Raw genomic sequence first — 13,935 nt, 5'->3', positions numbered from 1 at the left:
GGTGCAGGTCTTGCTTTCAGTTTACTGTTTTCTAAGGCCCTGTTGAACTGGTCTTTTGCTTAAACTAGTGCCGTATCACTTCTGGCTTTAAAAATACTTTGTGTCTTAAAATTGCCTTCATATGTATTCTACACGCTCAAGTAGAGAACTTAATGCATTGCATTAACAGAAGGGTGTGTATTATATATGGTAGGTAATAAAAATAGCATTCATTTCTAACCCTGAATATTTAATAACTGTCTTAAAATAAAATAAAGCACAAGTGTAATTTTGAAACTACCTTGCTCATTTTTCATGGGGTAAGAAGGATTATAAAATGACAGATTTGGAGTCTCTATTACAAGTTACTTCCTGTAGTGGCTGGTAAATGACGCAAATGGTGAAACAAATATGTTTTCTGTGGTTGTAGAAATAAGATGCAATTCTTAGTTATCATATATATCTATGTGATGTTAATAAATGTGATTTCTTTCACAAATTAACTTCACTTTTTCCCCATTTCCCTTATTAGCTTTTGCATGTGATGAGCACTTCTGCCTTATAGACAACCAAAAGCAGGCAGAATGGAACCAAGAGGGGGCAGAGAGATAAGGGAAAGAAATATGGAAATTTCAAGGAGGAACAAGAAGGAGAATGGTAGGGAGAACGAAGAGAAGAACAAGTAGGGAAAAGAAGATCTGGAGGAAAAATACAGCATCATTACTGGAAGCAGAAAGAAGAAAACAGGAAAAAAGGGAGAAAGGAAGTAAGAGTAGTGGCTATTCTTACAGGGTTTAACAATGTGGTGGGGTTTTGTGGGTTTATTGTTTTGGGGGGTTTTGCGTGATGCTAAATACAACTATGTACTTAGAATATTAGCAATAGAATATATTCTGTTTGTGATAGTTTTGTGACAATGTAGGTTTGATTTGGAGGTTCTTCACCATAGTGCTTGACACAGTGAGTAAAGTCCATGTCCCCTTCCTTAAATGATGAAGAAATGCTGTTTTGAAAATCGTTGAGGTTTCTGTAAATTACCCTTGCAGTGAAAAAGGAAGGAAGTCTCTTAGTATCTTGCTGCTTGGCTCAGGAGTGATCAGAGCCTTCTAATGACCAGTGAGTGGAGGGGACATGCAGCATTCACGGATGTCAGATACCAATTTTCTGCACTCATGTCTTGACCCTCAGTAGATTCTAAACCATAGCAGAAGTCACTCTGTAATCATCCAAGCAGTATTTGTTGCCTTGACACCTCTTTGAAGAATGGTGTGTGGGTAGATTGATTCCCTGTACTCACTGCACAGTAAGAAGTAGCACTGAAGTCAGTATTTAACACGCAGGAATTTTGTGATGCCAGTTGTCTGTCACTTCTGCCATAGCTTTTTGTGTCCCTCTGTACACATGGTAGGGACTGTCTGCTCTTGCTGTCCTGTGCACCTAAAATTTGAATCTGGAAAGTGACTGGATGCAGGGCATGGGTTGCATCAAGTTGTACATGTGTTGCAGATAGAGTGGTTGAATGATATCAGACTTCCATTCAGTAGCCAGAAGAGGAGGAAAAGAGTTCATTCTGGATCCATGATGAGTTTAGGGTGTCAGCACAGTAACATGAAAGAGACATGCTGGTGAAATTTCACAGTGATGGACTGCCAAAGTGCCTAGTTTTCAGAACCAGCTGTTGAACAAGATAAAACAAGCCACTCCTCCTCTGCTTCTCAACTGACTGTGCTTGGAACAAGGCTGTGAAACACACTGCTCCCTGGTACTGAATTTCAGTTTTGCCTTCTGATAACAGAAATAAAAATTTCTTGTACTTCAGTACATGCTGTATATATATATATATGGAAGAGGAAAAGGAGAATTGGCAGAATATAAATTACGGCTTTCAGCGGCTCAGGTGTACCAGTGAGGAAGGAGATTCTGTGGTGTTTTGCCCCCGGCTTTGTTGCTGATGGCTCAGTCACATCGATCTAGTTTACTTTGTGCTGTTACATACGCGTGTATTACTGTGGTTGCCCACTCGTTATCCAGAAGGCGGTAGGTTCAAGAGGAAGTCGCGGTGCTAACAGCTGCAGAGGGAGTGTGCTGTATGTCTGATGGCCCCTTTCAGCTCCGGGGGGCTCCGCCGCGCTCCGCCGGAGCCTGCCTGCTGGCAGAGGCGGCGCGTTCCGCGGACGCGCCCACAAACCGACGTGCTGCCGCCGGGGCCGGGGGTGCCGCCTCCGTCCCGCAGGCCTCGGGCTGGCGGCGCGCCGCCCTGCGGGGGGGCCCGGCGCCGTGACACAGCGCTTGGGCTCGCGGCTGGGCGGGAAACAGAGCGGGAAGCGCTGAGCGCCGCCCGCGGAGCAGCTGCCGGGAGAGGGCGCGGGGCGGGAAGCCGCGTGAGAGGTAAGAAGGGGGGGCCTGGACCGGGGAGGGCACAAAGCAGGGCTGCGGCGCCGGAGCTCGGAGCCTAAACCCCGCTCCTCCCGGTACCGCGGGGCTCCCCTTGCCCGCGGGGCTGCGGGCTGTGCCTCGGCATTCCTTTGTGCTCCGTGTTTCTCCATTGTTCTTAAATATTTCGGCCTAGTAGTGCCCTGGTCAATAAAACTTTTCAGGAGGAAAGAGTAATTTGATAACCTTATTTGCGTATTTCATGAGATTTTCCTTCTGTAAGGGTGTATCGCAAAATGTAAATGAGAGACGTTGATCCATCGCTGTTCTGCCCGCTAACGTCCTGCCAGCTCTAGCGGTGCGTGCCCGTGAACCGCGGCAGGCTCGGGCCGCGGGTGTGTCCTGCGCCCCGCCTGTGTTTCTGCCGGGTGTTCGGCATCATCTGGTTTTACTGGGATGGGGATCGCCCGCCCCTTTTCCTTCTTTGCTTTAGGACGCTGGTTTTTTTGCCACGCTGTTTTATAAGTGGCCTGTGAAGTGCATGAAGTGGTAGAGGGATATAAGGACGCTGCCGCAGGAAGGTGCGCAGCGGGTGGGCAGGATTCCCCTGCTTGGTGGTGCTGGGCGGGGGGGAAGGAGGAGGTACGGGTATCTGGCAAACGCAGCACGTGTTGAGAGGCCTTGAAGGCATTTCGAACTCAAGCTGGAAATACTTGGAGTGAAAAAAGTTTTCCAAGAGTGGCAGCAACACAGTCTTGAGAACTGTATGAGAGGCAGATGAAGGAATTTGTGCCAGATCTTGCTTCAGTTTGATTTGCTGATGAAATGACTATGTACACCTGGTGTACACACAGATTGCCCCTAAATCTCCTAAAGCAATTATTTTTAAATTCATTTAGTTGAAATCAGCTCTAAGTGCTGGATTGTCATAATTTCAGTTTGAACCTGGATTACATAAACTTGTTAGTTTAGACAGGGTCAGTTTAACCTAAGTTATTCTGCTAAATTTAGTTGATCAAAGTACCTTGATAGGGCTTTAAAGTAGCTTTTAGCTAAATGAATTTAAAGTCTGATTTACTGTGAAGTGATATAATTTCTGTGTAGTTGACAGGCTGAGGTCTGAAGCTTTTTGATAGCAGCTCACATGAAGAGGATGTCATGGCACGTGGGATTTAGTATGAGAAGGAATGTGAAGAACAATTACTAAGCTGTGGGAGAGTAAGTTTGAATACAGGAAAAAGCAATCTGACTTTTTTTGTTTTTGCAAAGGCTCTGACTTGTGACCTGGGGACAGGACACAATTCAGGATTCCTGAGTTCTGTCAAACCTCGTTTCCTAAGTGGGCATCTGGATTTGGGGATTATATTTTCTGTCTGTCCCTGAACACAAAGCTGCAACAGTCTCTTCTCTGTGCCGCCGTGTGCTGTGATATCCTCTGTGGTTTATCTGCTGAGCTGTGCTCCCAGATGCTTCAAAGGCTTCAGGTTTGGAGGTTCTGTCCCTACTCCACTTCCCTGATTTTCCCCTGTGCTCCCTCATGTAGAAAGCTTTGCTGCTTCCAGCTGCTCTAAACAAAAGATTAAAGACCTACCTGCCCATTTGGGCAGAAGGCACTGAAGCACCTTTTTACCTATATAACCTTCCACAGGCAGAAAAGAACTGCCTAGGCTATGCGGAAGTTTTATGTAGTGGAAGGGTGATTAGTCTCCATTAAACTTCAGTTAAGATTGAGTTGCTTGTGCAGACCCTATTTAGGCTGAGCGCTATTACGTTTTAGTTGACATTTACTTACAAGGGAGGCTTTAGGTTTTTCCTATGCCAAATATGAAACACAGTCTGGTAGCAAGATATGACTGGGAGTGGATGGGTATTCCACAGCTTCAGCTTCGTTGTGAGGCTTGTGACAAAGAAACACCTTCTTGCTACAGCCAGAGAAGAATGAGCCCTTGGACTGCAAATCAAGGGATATGTGTGAACCACTGTGCTCTCTCCACTGAAAGTTGTGGTAAGTTACTGCAGGGACTCGTCCCACCTACAATGGAGAGAAGAAAAGATCTGAATGTTTGAAAGACACAGAAGAACTTAGGGACCTCTTGAGGTCATCTAGCCCCATTTTCTGCTCAGAGCAGGGCTAACTTCAAATTTAGACTGGGTTGTTCAGAGCTTCAGCCAAATCTGGGCTTTGTTGTAGTCTTGTGTTTGGAGAAGGAAGTAAGTTTTGAATTTATTTAAAAGGAAACTCCTCTTTGCAGAGAATTCAGGGCTTCCAAATATCTGTTGGGTGAAATCTTATTACAAAGATTGTTGTATTGAAGATTCAAGTGTTACTAGCATTTGCTTTCTGCTTTCAGGCAGAGAGACTGTTGGTTCCAGCAACATGGAGGAAGATGTCAGCTTGAAGTTCCGTCAGCAGCTTCTGTTCATTGATGAAAATCTGGTGGCTGAAGATGTAGCAGCTTTAAAATTTCTCTGTACTGATTTGCTTCCCTTCAAAAAACTAGAAAGTGTGAAGTCAGCAGTGGACATCTTTCAGCTTCTCATGGCTGAAGAATATCTGAATAAGGAAGATACTTTCCTGCTAGCTGAACTCTTATACAGAATTAAATGTCACTCCTTGCTCAAGAAACTTGGTTATACCAAAGAGAAAGTGCAAGAATGTCTGCATGAGAAGGGAAGAGTGTCTCCGTACAGGTAAGCTTGCAGTGTGGTTCTGTTCTTTCCATTACTGCCATCTATGCCGTACTGTTTCCCTTTCCATTTTTAAATTCTCAAATTGCTTTTAGTTTGTACATGATCTTCTGTTCTGCTTTTATCTCGCTGTATTTTTGTTACAGGCAGATGCTGTATGAATTGTCAGAGAACATTACCAATGAGATGTTGAAGCACATCATATTCCTACTGCAAAACTGTCTTCCAAAGCGACGGATAATTTATGTATGTGAGGAGAGAGCCAAATATGTATATGGGAGGGGAAACAGGAGGGAAAGTGGGAAAAGTATTTGGCAGAATAGGGCATAATTGCAACTAGACTAGTCAGTATTTGTAAGACTAGCAAGGAGGAAGCTGTTGACAGATAAGTGTGGAATTTGGTGCTTTGTGCCAAGGTCAATCGCTGACAGTCCACGGTCTTGCATTAGGTCATAAAAGGGTGACAAATAAAATCTTTCCCCTGCTTGAGCTGTGTGTAAAGGAGATTCACGTCCATATATGTCATTGGTTCCATTTTACAGCAATAAAGCCTTCTCGAGGCCTAAAGCCATTAATATGGTTTGGGTGAATCTGTTTAATTAAACAAGACCCTACCAAATTATAACGCAAACATGGAGCTTTCCATGGAGCCACATTTCCACCTCCCACAGTGATGTGAAATTGACTGAATCTTGTTGGGAGGAAGCAAAGCATATAATGACATGATTGTTTGAGACAGACAGGGCTGAGACAGGTTTTCAGTTCCAATGAAAAATAACTGTAATTTACCCTCTCCTTTTGGCTGCCAGTCTGCTCTGGATTTGCTGATTTTATTGGAAAAACAGGGCCTTTTAACTGAAAACAATGTACAGATGCTGGAGGAGGTCTGTATGAATGTTTCACCTGATCTCCTGGAAACAGTAAACTGCTACAAAAGGACAAAAGGTGAGAAATTCAGAGTCAGGGAGTAGGTTCACTGAAATGCAAGAAGCACTAGAAGGGTCTGGGTAACTGTGCCTCAGGTTTCCGTGTGTGCATTGCTGGAACAGGAGCTGGAGTGGTATCACTCATCTTCACACACAAATTTGGCATTAACAGTCCCTACCTTGCATTACTTCCGAGCTGAATTCCAGTAGGGACATGCTGGCATACCTGAGGCCACAAAGAGCAGTCAAGCACATACAGAACAGGGTGGGAAACTGAAAATCTATTTATAGTTATGTTGCACTTCTCCATTTCCCCATGAGTAGTATTGAGATGATGATGACTGTCCTGTAAAAGGCACTTTGTGGTGTATGAATGTACAGTATGACAAGGCAGTTGCCTGCTAAAAAACTGGAGAGGCAAACTGTGCATGTGTCCCCAATACATGGTATGTTTTATTACTAAATGTGTGATTCACGTAATCAGGGGTTATAATGCAGTTTGTAATTTCCCTTCATCTAACGCCCTATGGGGTGACTATAAGCACACTGGGGGGAAACAGTTCTATTTCCGTTTATTTAAGCACTGGGAAACAGACTCTGGGAAGTAAAAAGCTACATCTCCCCAGTAGGTGCAAGGGCACTCAGTGTTTCGTGAGTTCCATTCCCCCATGCTTTTTGAGTGTGTTTCAAAGTTGCTTTCTGTTTTAATACATCTTTCAGTAGGTATAGATCCACATTTGCCTAATGTGCAGATTGATACTGGCTTAACGAAAAGGCACTTGGCTTCTCGTTTTGTCTCTTTCTGCTCTTAGTGCCTCTGCCTCAGCAGAACACTCTGCCAGTCAAGGAATCTTCACTGTTTCACACTGGAGACATCAGAGTATTCACTTCCCCACAGGTACACTGGAGTACATACTGCCAGCTTGGGTTTTAGTGGTCTGGGGGGTTGTATTTGTTCAGCATGTAAGGAATAGAGCTGCATATAGTATTAAACAGTGGTTTATTAAAAGTATTACTATTGGTCACGTGCAACTGTGGGGAAAAAAATCATGTTAGGAAGAGAGATGAGCAAAAAAGCTAGACAGGTGTCTTCTAGAGAATGGATCAGTCACTGCTGATCTGTTCAGTCTGATCAACACTAAATCACCTCTGAAGGCTAACGCTATACTTTGATGATCAGTTCAAACTGCTGCTGCTAAAGGAGGTGTCCCATTTGCTCAACGTACCGTACTAGTCCTGCAGCTGCATGATGAATCAGATTGGGAAACTTACCAGGGCTGTAATGGATTTCCTTTTTGAGGAAGAGGGGAGGAAGGTAGGGAGTCTTAACACAGTTCTGAATGAGGAAAACCAGTGATCTTTCTAAGGATACTTCCCTTAAGTGAAGCTCTAGTAGACAAGAGCTTAGGAAAATGAGCTATTTAGTATCAGAAGGGTTTGCATTACTGCTGCTTTGAGCTATTTTTGCTATATGTGTCCAGAGGGTTTGGGGAAGCCATCATGCATTGGCACTTGGTGCAGTAAGAAAATTAATGTAGTTTTATTAAGCAAACATATTTAAAAGAATTTTAGAAAAAGACTTAGAGACTGTTTCCATAACCCTGATGATTATGTTTGATTTTCTCTTTAAAATTATGAGAGGTTATAAACTTTTTCCATGCTCTATAATAAACCATTGACACTTACTGCTAGAAGATACCTCTTAGGCAGGACTAGAATCACTTAGTTAAAATGATTCATGCTCAAATAATTGGCTAACCAAGAGGATTGATACGGGACTGTGTTGAGACCTTTATTTTCTTTGTAGTGACTGACTACCCCTATAGTGATAGGATCATTTGGAAGTGTAAGAAAATTCTGTGCTGTTTCCCTTTATCCTTGAGAGAAAATAGAGTTGTTTCCAGCTCTGTAAGATTTGCTCTAAGTGGGGAATTCCTTTGTAGTTTCACTATTAAATGCTTTGCTGCTCTTAGGAATTCAGTATTTTTCCTACGCACTACTTAAAGAGCTTTGTATTAAGGCTATATTGCTAAAAATAACTATGAAAACTTATTTTATATAATAGTGATATTTAACACGGTGTTCCTCGTCCTCAAAAAATAGGAGACCTCGATCAAATCTGTCAGTTCTAATATCAATGGTAAGAATTTCTGATAATGTGTTTGGTTATTATTACCTTTATGTTTAATGTTGCATTCCTTTACTTTCTCTAGAAAATTTCTACCATTTGGTTTAATGCAATGGACTTACCTTGTTGTCTTCTTGGAAGGGTCTTTTGCTTTCTGCACAAATAGATTTGAAGGATTTTTGTTCTTACATAAAAGAGGCAAGAGAAAACTGGTAAATCATGTGTACTTTGTCGGGCATTTACTAGCAACTAATCAATGTGCTTTCTGGGAAGTGAAGTAAGGGCTAGTCCTATTAGAAGCAAAGAGGTTATTTCTTTCCTGAAAAAGAAAAACAAGTTTTCTGTTTAAATATCCCTGGGAGGACAAGAGAATGAGACACCATGAGTGTTTATAAAACTGATGGGTTTAATTTTTGGGGTGCAGGATTTTACCTCTGACTTCTTTTGCTGTATAGATCGTGATGTTGAAGAGCCGGGGAGTGTTGCATGGTAGAGATGGATGTTTTGAATGCTTTAGATAGTGTATGATTCGTACAAAAGGAGACAAGCATTTTAGGGCATTCAGAAGCAGAAGTAAATAAAGCAGCAATAAATAACGTTACATTTTGGATCTGTTTTCAGAGTTACATCTCTGAAAAGATTCTGTAAAAATAACAGTGGTTAGTTTGCATCCACCTTGTATGACTCTCTCAAATAGACCAGTTGCAAAGTACAGCAGTACAACATCTGTCAGCTCTCTTCCACTTCTAAGCTCTGTTGGTGCAGCCTTGCTCTGAAAGTTTGTCTGAGAGTTTTCAGTGACTCAGGAACAAAACAAAACAAAAAAATCTTTAATGGGAGCTTCAGTAGTAACATTGGAAATCCTTGTAATACAGTTTATTTCTAAGCAGATTTCCAAATGAAAAAATCATTTGAATGTTTCAGGTAGAACCTAATCTTGTACCATGGATATCTTTGTTCCACAATACCAATACAAATAGAAGCCTTGCCTTTTTCATGAAAATATGTATAATAAAAATAACTGGAGACGTGTTCAAAATAGATCCTTTGACTATGATGATGCTATCTCATATGGAGTAATTACTCCTTTTAATGAAAACAGGATTTCAAATACAAAAAGTGCTGCATTGAAGTTAAGCTCCTTTTCGTTACGTCCTCCAGTACTAGATTTCTCGTCATAAATATCTATGCTTCGGGTTTTTTTCTAGATAACAAAGCAACTAATCTTACACAAGGCTTCTCTGAAATGAACCTGGAGCTGCCAGAAGAATTCAGCAATGTAGAAAATGAATCCAAGGTTTGGGACAATCTCTTAAATCCTTCTTGTTGAATACCTGGGTGTGTGGGGTCTTCATCCCTGTAATGACATTTATCATACAAGGACATGTGAGATGCCTGCGTGTCTCATAAAGTTTTTTGAGTTGTCTGATCAACTGGAGCTTTTCAGAGAACATTTTAACCCTTGATGTTATCCACACATCATTGTATCTTCTTATCTTCCTGATACAGGCAAACTGTTTGGCATTCTCTTAAGTTATGTATTTTCGAGACAGCAGCAGAATGTGCAAGACACAAAGAGTTTCACAGTTCTCGCTGGATCTGGCTTAGAAAAAGGTTCAGGCCATCTTGAAATTTGATCAGGGGTAGCATGCAAAGACCTCGTGAGGATAAAAGGTGGCAAGAGTTTTTGAGTAAGCTGTTGCAGGCATGTAACAATTTTTCTCAATAAACCAGAGGTCTTGGTACAGGAGAAAAGATCCATTTTGTGAGTTCCCTTCTTAGAAGCTTTATGTGCACTTTTTAACGCTGTGCAGCAGGGTTCTCCCTCTGGCTGTTTCCTTCTGATGAGCATGGATATTGAGGGAGCAATTTCCTGCATTTGTTTATAACTATTTAACTTCTTGATGTTCTGTGCTATAATATATCTTGTCATCACCTGATGTTCAGACTGGTGTATCAGAAATACTTCTTACTGCTGTTGAAGGGGCTTGGAGTGCTGCCTTCGCTTTGTTCTCCTAAAATGCACAAAAGCAGATGTTTGTTGCTCTTCTCTAGTGAGCAGAAAGGAACTGGAGTGGTGGGAGTTTTTGATTTCAACCCAAGGTTGGACTTGAGGAGATGGTACTTGAAATTTTGGTGACTTTTCAGTTTGTAAAACGTTCTTTCCTAAGAGTGGGAGGTAACTTTTAAGTCTTAGCAAAACTGGTAGTGTGGCAGGTTTACACACTTCTGAGATCTCTGTTCTGCTTGCATTACTTTCCAGTGGATCACTGTGCTCACAGAGGTATTCATCAGCACTCTTGAAAAAAAAAAAACAACTCAGATGTCTAGCATCCTGTAGTTTCACTGTCAACCCTCTGCCATCTGAAGTTAAAATATTGTTGTGACATTGGAAACAGCTGGGGACTTCTGTCCCTATGACCGATTCAGATTGTGCAGTTTGGCTGCTGAGTCCTTCCTTTTGCATACAGATGACCAACCCAGCTGCTAAACCTGTCCTCTGCAGTTTGATAGCATGGTGACAGTGTGCTTGAGGCTTCATCCATGTCTTTTCACACAGGGAGGCAACCATTGAGTTCCAGCTTTCCAAAAGTCACTCACAGTCTTAGGTACCTCTAATTTTTTGATGCCAATTTTGAGACATGTTAAGGAAATCCAAGTAAGTTGAATAAATTAATTGAGGCTGTAATCTTTTTTCCTCTCTTTCTACAGAAGATGAAAAGCTACAAAATGGATGGACCACACAGAGGATTTTGTCTTATTATTAATAATGTTAACTTTGATAGGTCTCTTCAGGAGAGGAAGGGTTCTTGCAAAGATGCTGGTAAGTTACTGAAGTCAGTTTTTTGAAGGATTAGTCTCTCTGTTTACCCATGTGAGTTGATTGCCTAGTATTGCTCTATATATTGTCCATATTTTAGGTAGTTAATACTCTTAAAGAGTAAAATGTTTGGGATGTGTTATATTATGTTATTTGTGTCTCCTAGGGGAGGAAGGATTAAAGGATGAGTAACCACTGAGTTTCTGATGCAGTTGGATCATTCTTGGATCCTTTTAAGAATCTCTTTACTAAGCCTTTATCTGTATAGCTATAATGAAGAACAAAAAGTAAACCATCATTCTACATGATATAATGCAAAATTCCATAACCAAGCAACTCTGTGCATACTTCTTGTTTTATTCTGTTCATTCTCTTTATCTCGTGTGTGAAACTCTAATCGTCAAAACTGCAACTGGAAAATAATAATATGAGGAAGGTTTTGAAAGATCTAATCTGAAACTTGGGATGGGGAGGATTCCACGTGTTTTCAGGTGTCATTTGTGAGCTTACTCTGTGTGTCGTCATACATTGTGAAATGTCACTGTATTTTCTGAAACTTGTCTACAAAAACTGAGGAACTCCTATGTTTGAGCTGATGCTACCTTTTTTTATTCCAGTTAACCTTTAGTTGATACTAGTATGAGGATGAATCTGCAGAAGTGTCAGGCTGTGAGATCTTTCAGATTAGCTTGCATGGTGACTTCATGAAATGTTTTTCTACTGCATCATTTTTTTTTTCTTTTTTATTTTAATTACAGGGGAACTGGAGCAAGTATTCACATGGCTTGGTCTGGACGTGAGGACTTACACTGACCTGACATCTTGGGAGATTAAAGATCTGATGCGAACTTGGCAGCGCTTGCAAGATCACAAAGACAGGGACTGTTTTATATGTTGTATTCTATCTCATGGAGAGTCAGGAGCGATCTACGGGAAAGATGAGGAACTTGTGTCAATCCGCATGATCATGTCCCACTTCACTGCTAAACAATGTCCACAACTGGCTGAAAAGCCCAAACTCTTCTTTATCCAAGCTTGCCAGGGAAAGGAGATACAGTGTCCTGTCTATGTTGAAGCTGATGCAAGAATTCCCGATTTGTCTTCCATGCAACAGAGTGTTTCTCCTTCTGAAAGTATTCCTGAAGAGGCTGATTTCCTCCTAGGCATGGCCACAATTGATGGATATGTCTCTTTCCGGCACATTCAGCAGGGTGCTTGGTATATTCAGGCCCTGTGCAGTAAGCTACAGTTGTTGGTACCACGGTAAGTACTTTGCTTAGCTCTTCCATGAAAAAACGGGAGGAACTTGCCCCCTCCTTTTTTTCCAAAGGCAAATTCACATAGGAACCCTAACCCATCTTCTGAGGTGGACAAAAAAACCCCCACATTAAACTGATGATTTGTTTGCTTGCCACTGATAAATTTACCTTAACACTGCTAGTACCATAGAGATAATCTGGACAATGCAAAGTTTATTGTAAAAAAACCTCAGAACCTCCTATCTGTATTCTCTAAGGCAGAACAATCTGTTTCTTGAGTGGATTGAGGTAAAAATACTCTTTTCCGTTATTTTTTGCTGGTTGAATCAAGCAAGGCAGAGTAAGAAAAGGTCTTTTGTATTTAATGTGACTGAAATGAGAACAAAAGAGAAATTTGGAGAAAAAGATGTGGGTTTTGTGTTTTGAATATTTATACCGTATCTTCTAGATGATCTGGGAAGTGTTAAATGGAGTGCCATCTGCTCATTAATAAGTAATTTTTGTATTTTTGCTCTTCTTCTGGCTGCAGGGGTGAAGATATTTTGTCAATTCTTACAGAAGTTAATGAAGATGTGGGCAGACGTGTTGACCGCCTGGGGACAAAGAAGCAGATGCCCCAACCAGCATATACCTTAAGGAGAAAATTAATATTCCCGATACCTAGAAACCCTCCTCCTTCACAGCAACATTGAGGTTTTTAAAATACATCCTTTTACCAGCACATCTCATTTAAATGCAGTTTACCACACTACCTGTTTTAAAGCAGTTACCCAGAATCCTGAGGAACCTAGCTTCAAGGCAAGGGCTCATAAATATTTTGGACAAACAAAACTGTGAAACTGGAAAAGACTGAATTAAACCAATCCATGTGCCAGCTGTTTACATCGTCTATATATTTTGAGTTATCAGGGTTGGGAGAAGAATGCTTTTATCGTTTTAAAACTGTTTTGTACCTGCACAGACTGCAGATACAGAAGTGTTTTTCTGACAGCATAAGGGTTACATGTAGCCTTCCATATCTAAACCAGGATTGTTAATGGTCTGCTTTAGGCCCATCATGTTTTATTTTGCAAGCTAAAACTTTTAAATCCTGCCCCTAATCCACTAGCAATGTTCATAGAGGAAGGCAAAGGTGGGGACAAAGGGGAGAAGCTTAAGTAGTGCGTGGAAGAGGATTTATTCCATCTTTGATTTAAATTACATTTAACTTAATGGGGAAACACTTAACTATTGACATTAGTAATTTGTTCCACAGTGCACACTGAGACTGTCTAGTGGCTAACATAAACCTTGTTCAGAACAGTGAGATCTTTCAAAAACTGAGTAAAGCCAAAATGCTGCATAGTATTCCCTCTGTGAAACCTTGTGAACTGTCATTTCCCCATCACTTCCGGAAACAGAAGCTATGATGGAAGATTTGCACACTATGAAATACGGCATTCAGCAGTGTGTCTGTATAGGTTTATCAGATTGATTAACTTTGTTAAGTATTAAATTTTTGGATTATTGTTTCTTGCTTTAAGACCCAATAGGTAGCCATATGGGAAACAAGGCTTCTTGTTGATTAAGCTTCTAACAGAGCATTTTGTGAGTTAACTGAAATAATGTCATGTTTTTTATGAGCATTTACTATGTATGTCTGTCCTTCCTGTTTGTGACTGCATTAAATTCATACCTCTTTTTAAGAGCTTGGTGAGATAAAAATTGTGTGCTAGTGTAAGGTTTATCTGTGTTTCTGACTGGCCCCTGCACCTTGTTGGG

The 13,935-nt window shown here is 41.2% G+C and overlaps 1 protein-coding gene across 5 annotated transcripts; it reads left to right on the top strand.

The window, feature by feature from the left end:
• The first annotated feature begins 43 nt into the window (after positions 1 to 43).
• On the top strand, positions 44 to 13,861 carry CASP10 (caspase 10). 5 transcript variants are annotated; one of them, XM_080400571.1, is made up of 11 exons: positions 2,384 to 3,836; positions 4,231 to 4,357; positions 4,704 to 5,043; positions 5,187 to 5,286; positions 5,850 to 5,985; positions 6,779 to 6,864; positions 8,070 to 8,106; positions 9,303 to 9,391; positions 10,807 to 10,918; positions 11,674 to 12,178; positions 12,704 to 13,861. In XM_080400571.1, exons 1-11 carry the CDS (start codon positions 3,819 to 3,821, stop codon positions 12,864 to 12,866), a joined length of 1,713 nt encoding a protein of 570 aa, XP_080256697.1. In that variant the 5' UTR covers positions 2,384 to 3,818; the 3' UTR covers positions 12,867 to 13,861. The 5 variants fall into 5 exon arrangements, with proteins under 5 accessions (XP_080256698.1, XP_080256695.1, XP_080256694.1 ...); XM_080400572.1 differs by lacking the exons at positions 2,384 to 3,836; positions 4,231 to 4,357 and adding an exon at positions 44 to 745; XM_080400569.1 differs by lacking the exons at positions 2,384 to 3,836; positions 4,231 to 4,357 and adding an exon at positions 755 to 2,367 and having other exon boundaries at positions 9,303 to 9,373.
• The last annotated feature ends 74 nt before the right edge of the window (positions 13,862 to 13,935 follow it).

The sequence above is a fragment of the Falco punctatus genome, assembly GCF_963210335.1.
Source record: "Falco punctatus genome assembly, chromosome: 8".
Classification (NCBI taxonomy): Eukaryota; Metazoa; Chordata; class Aves; order Falconiformes; family Falconidae; genus Falco; species Falco punctatus.
The sequence above is the reverse complement of the archived record's forward strand: the minus strand, read 5'-3'. Positions and strand labels throughout refer to the sequence as shown.

Coding starts and splice junctions, on each gene's coding strand:
- CASP10 (XM_080400568.1), top strand. CDS start 2,076: ATGGCCCCTTTCAGCTCCGGGGGGCTCCGCCGCGCTCCGCCGGAGCCT. Junction 2,368..4,703: donor GGCGGGAAGCCGCGTGAGAG/GTAAGAAGGGGG, acceptor TTCTGCTTTCAG/GCAGAGAGACTGTTGGTTCC. Junction 9,392..10,806: donor ATGTAGAAAATGAATCCAAG/GTTTGGGACAAT, acceptor CTCTTTCTACAG/AAGATGAAAAGCTACAAAAT.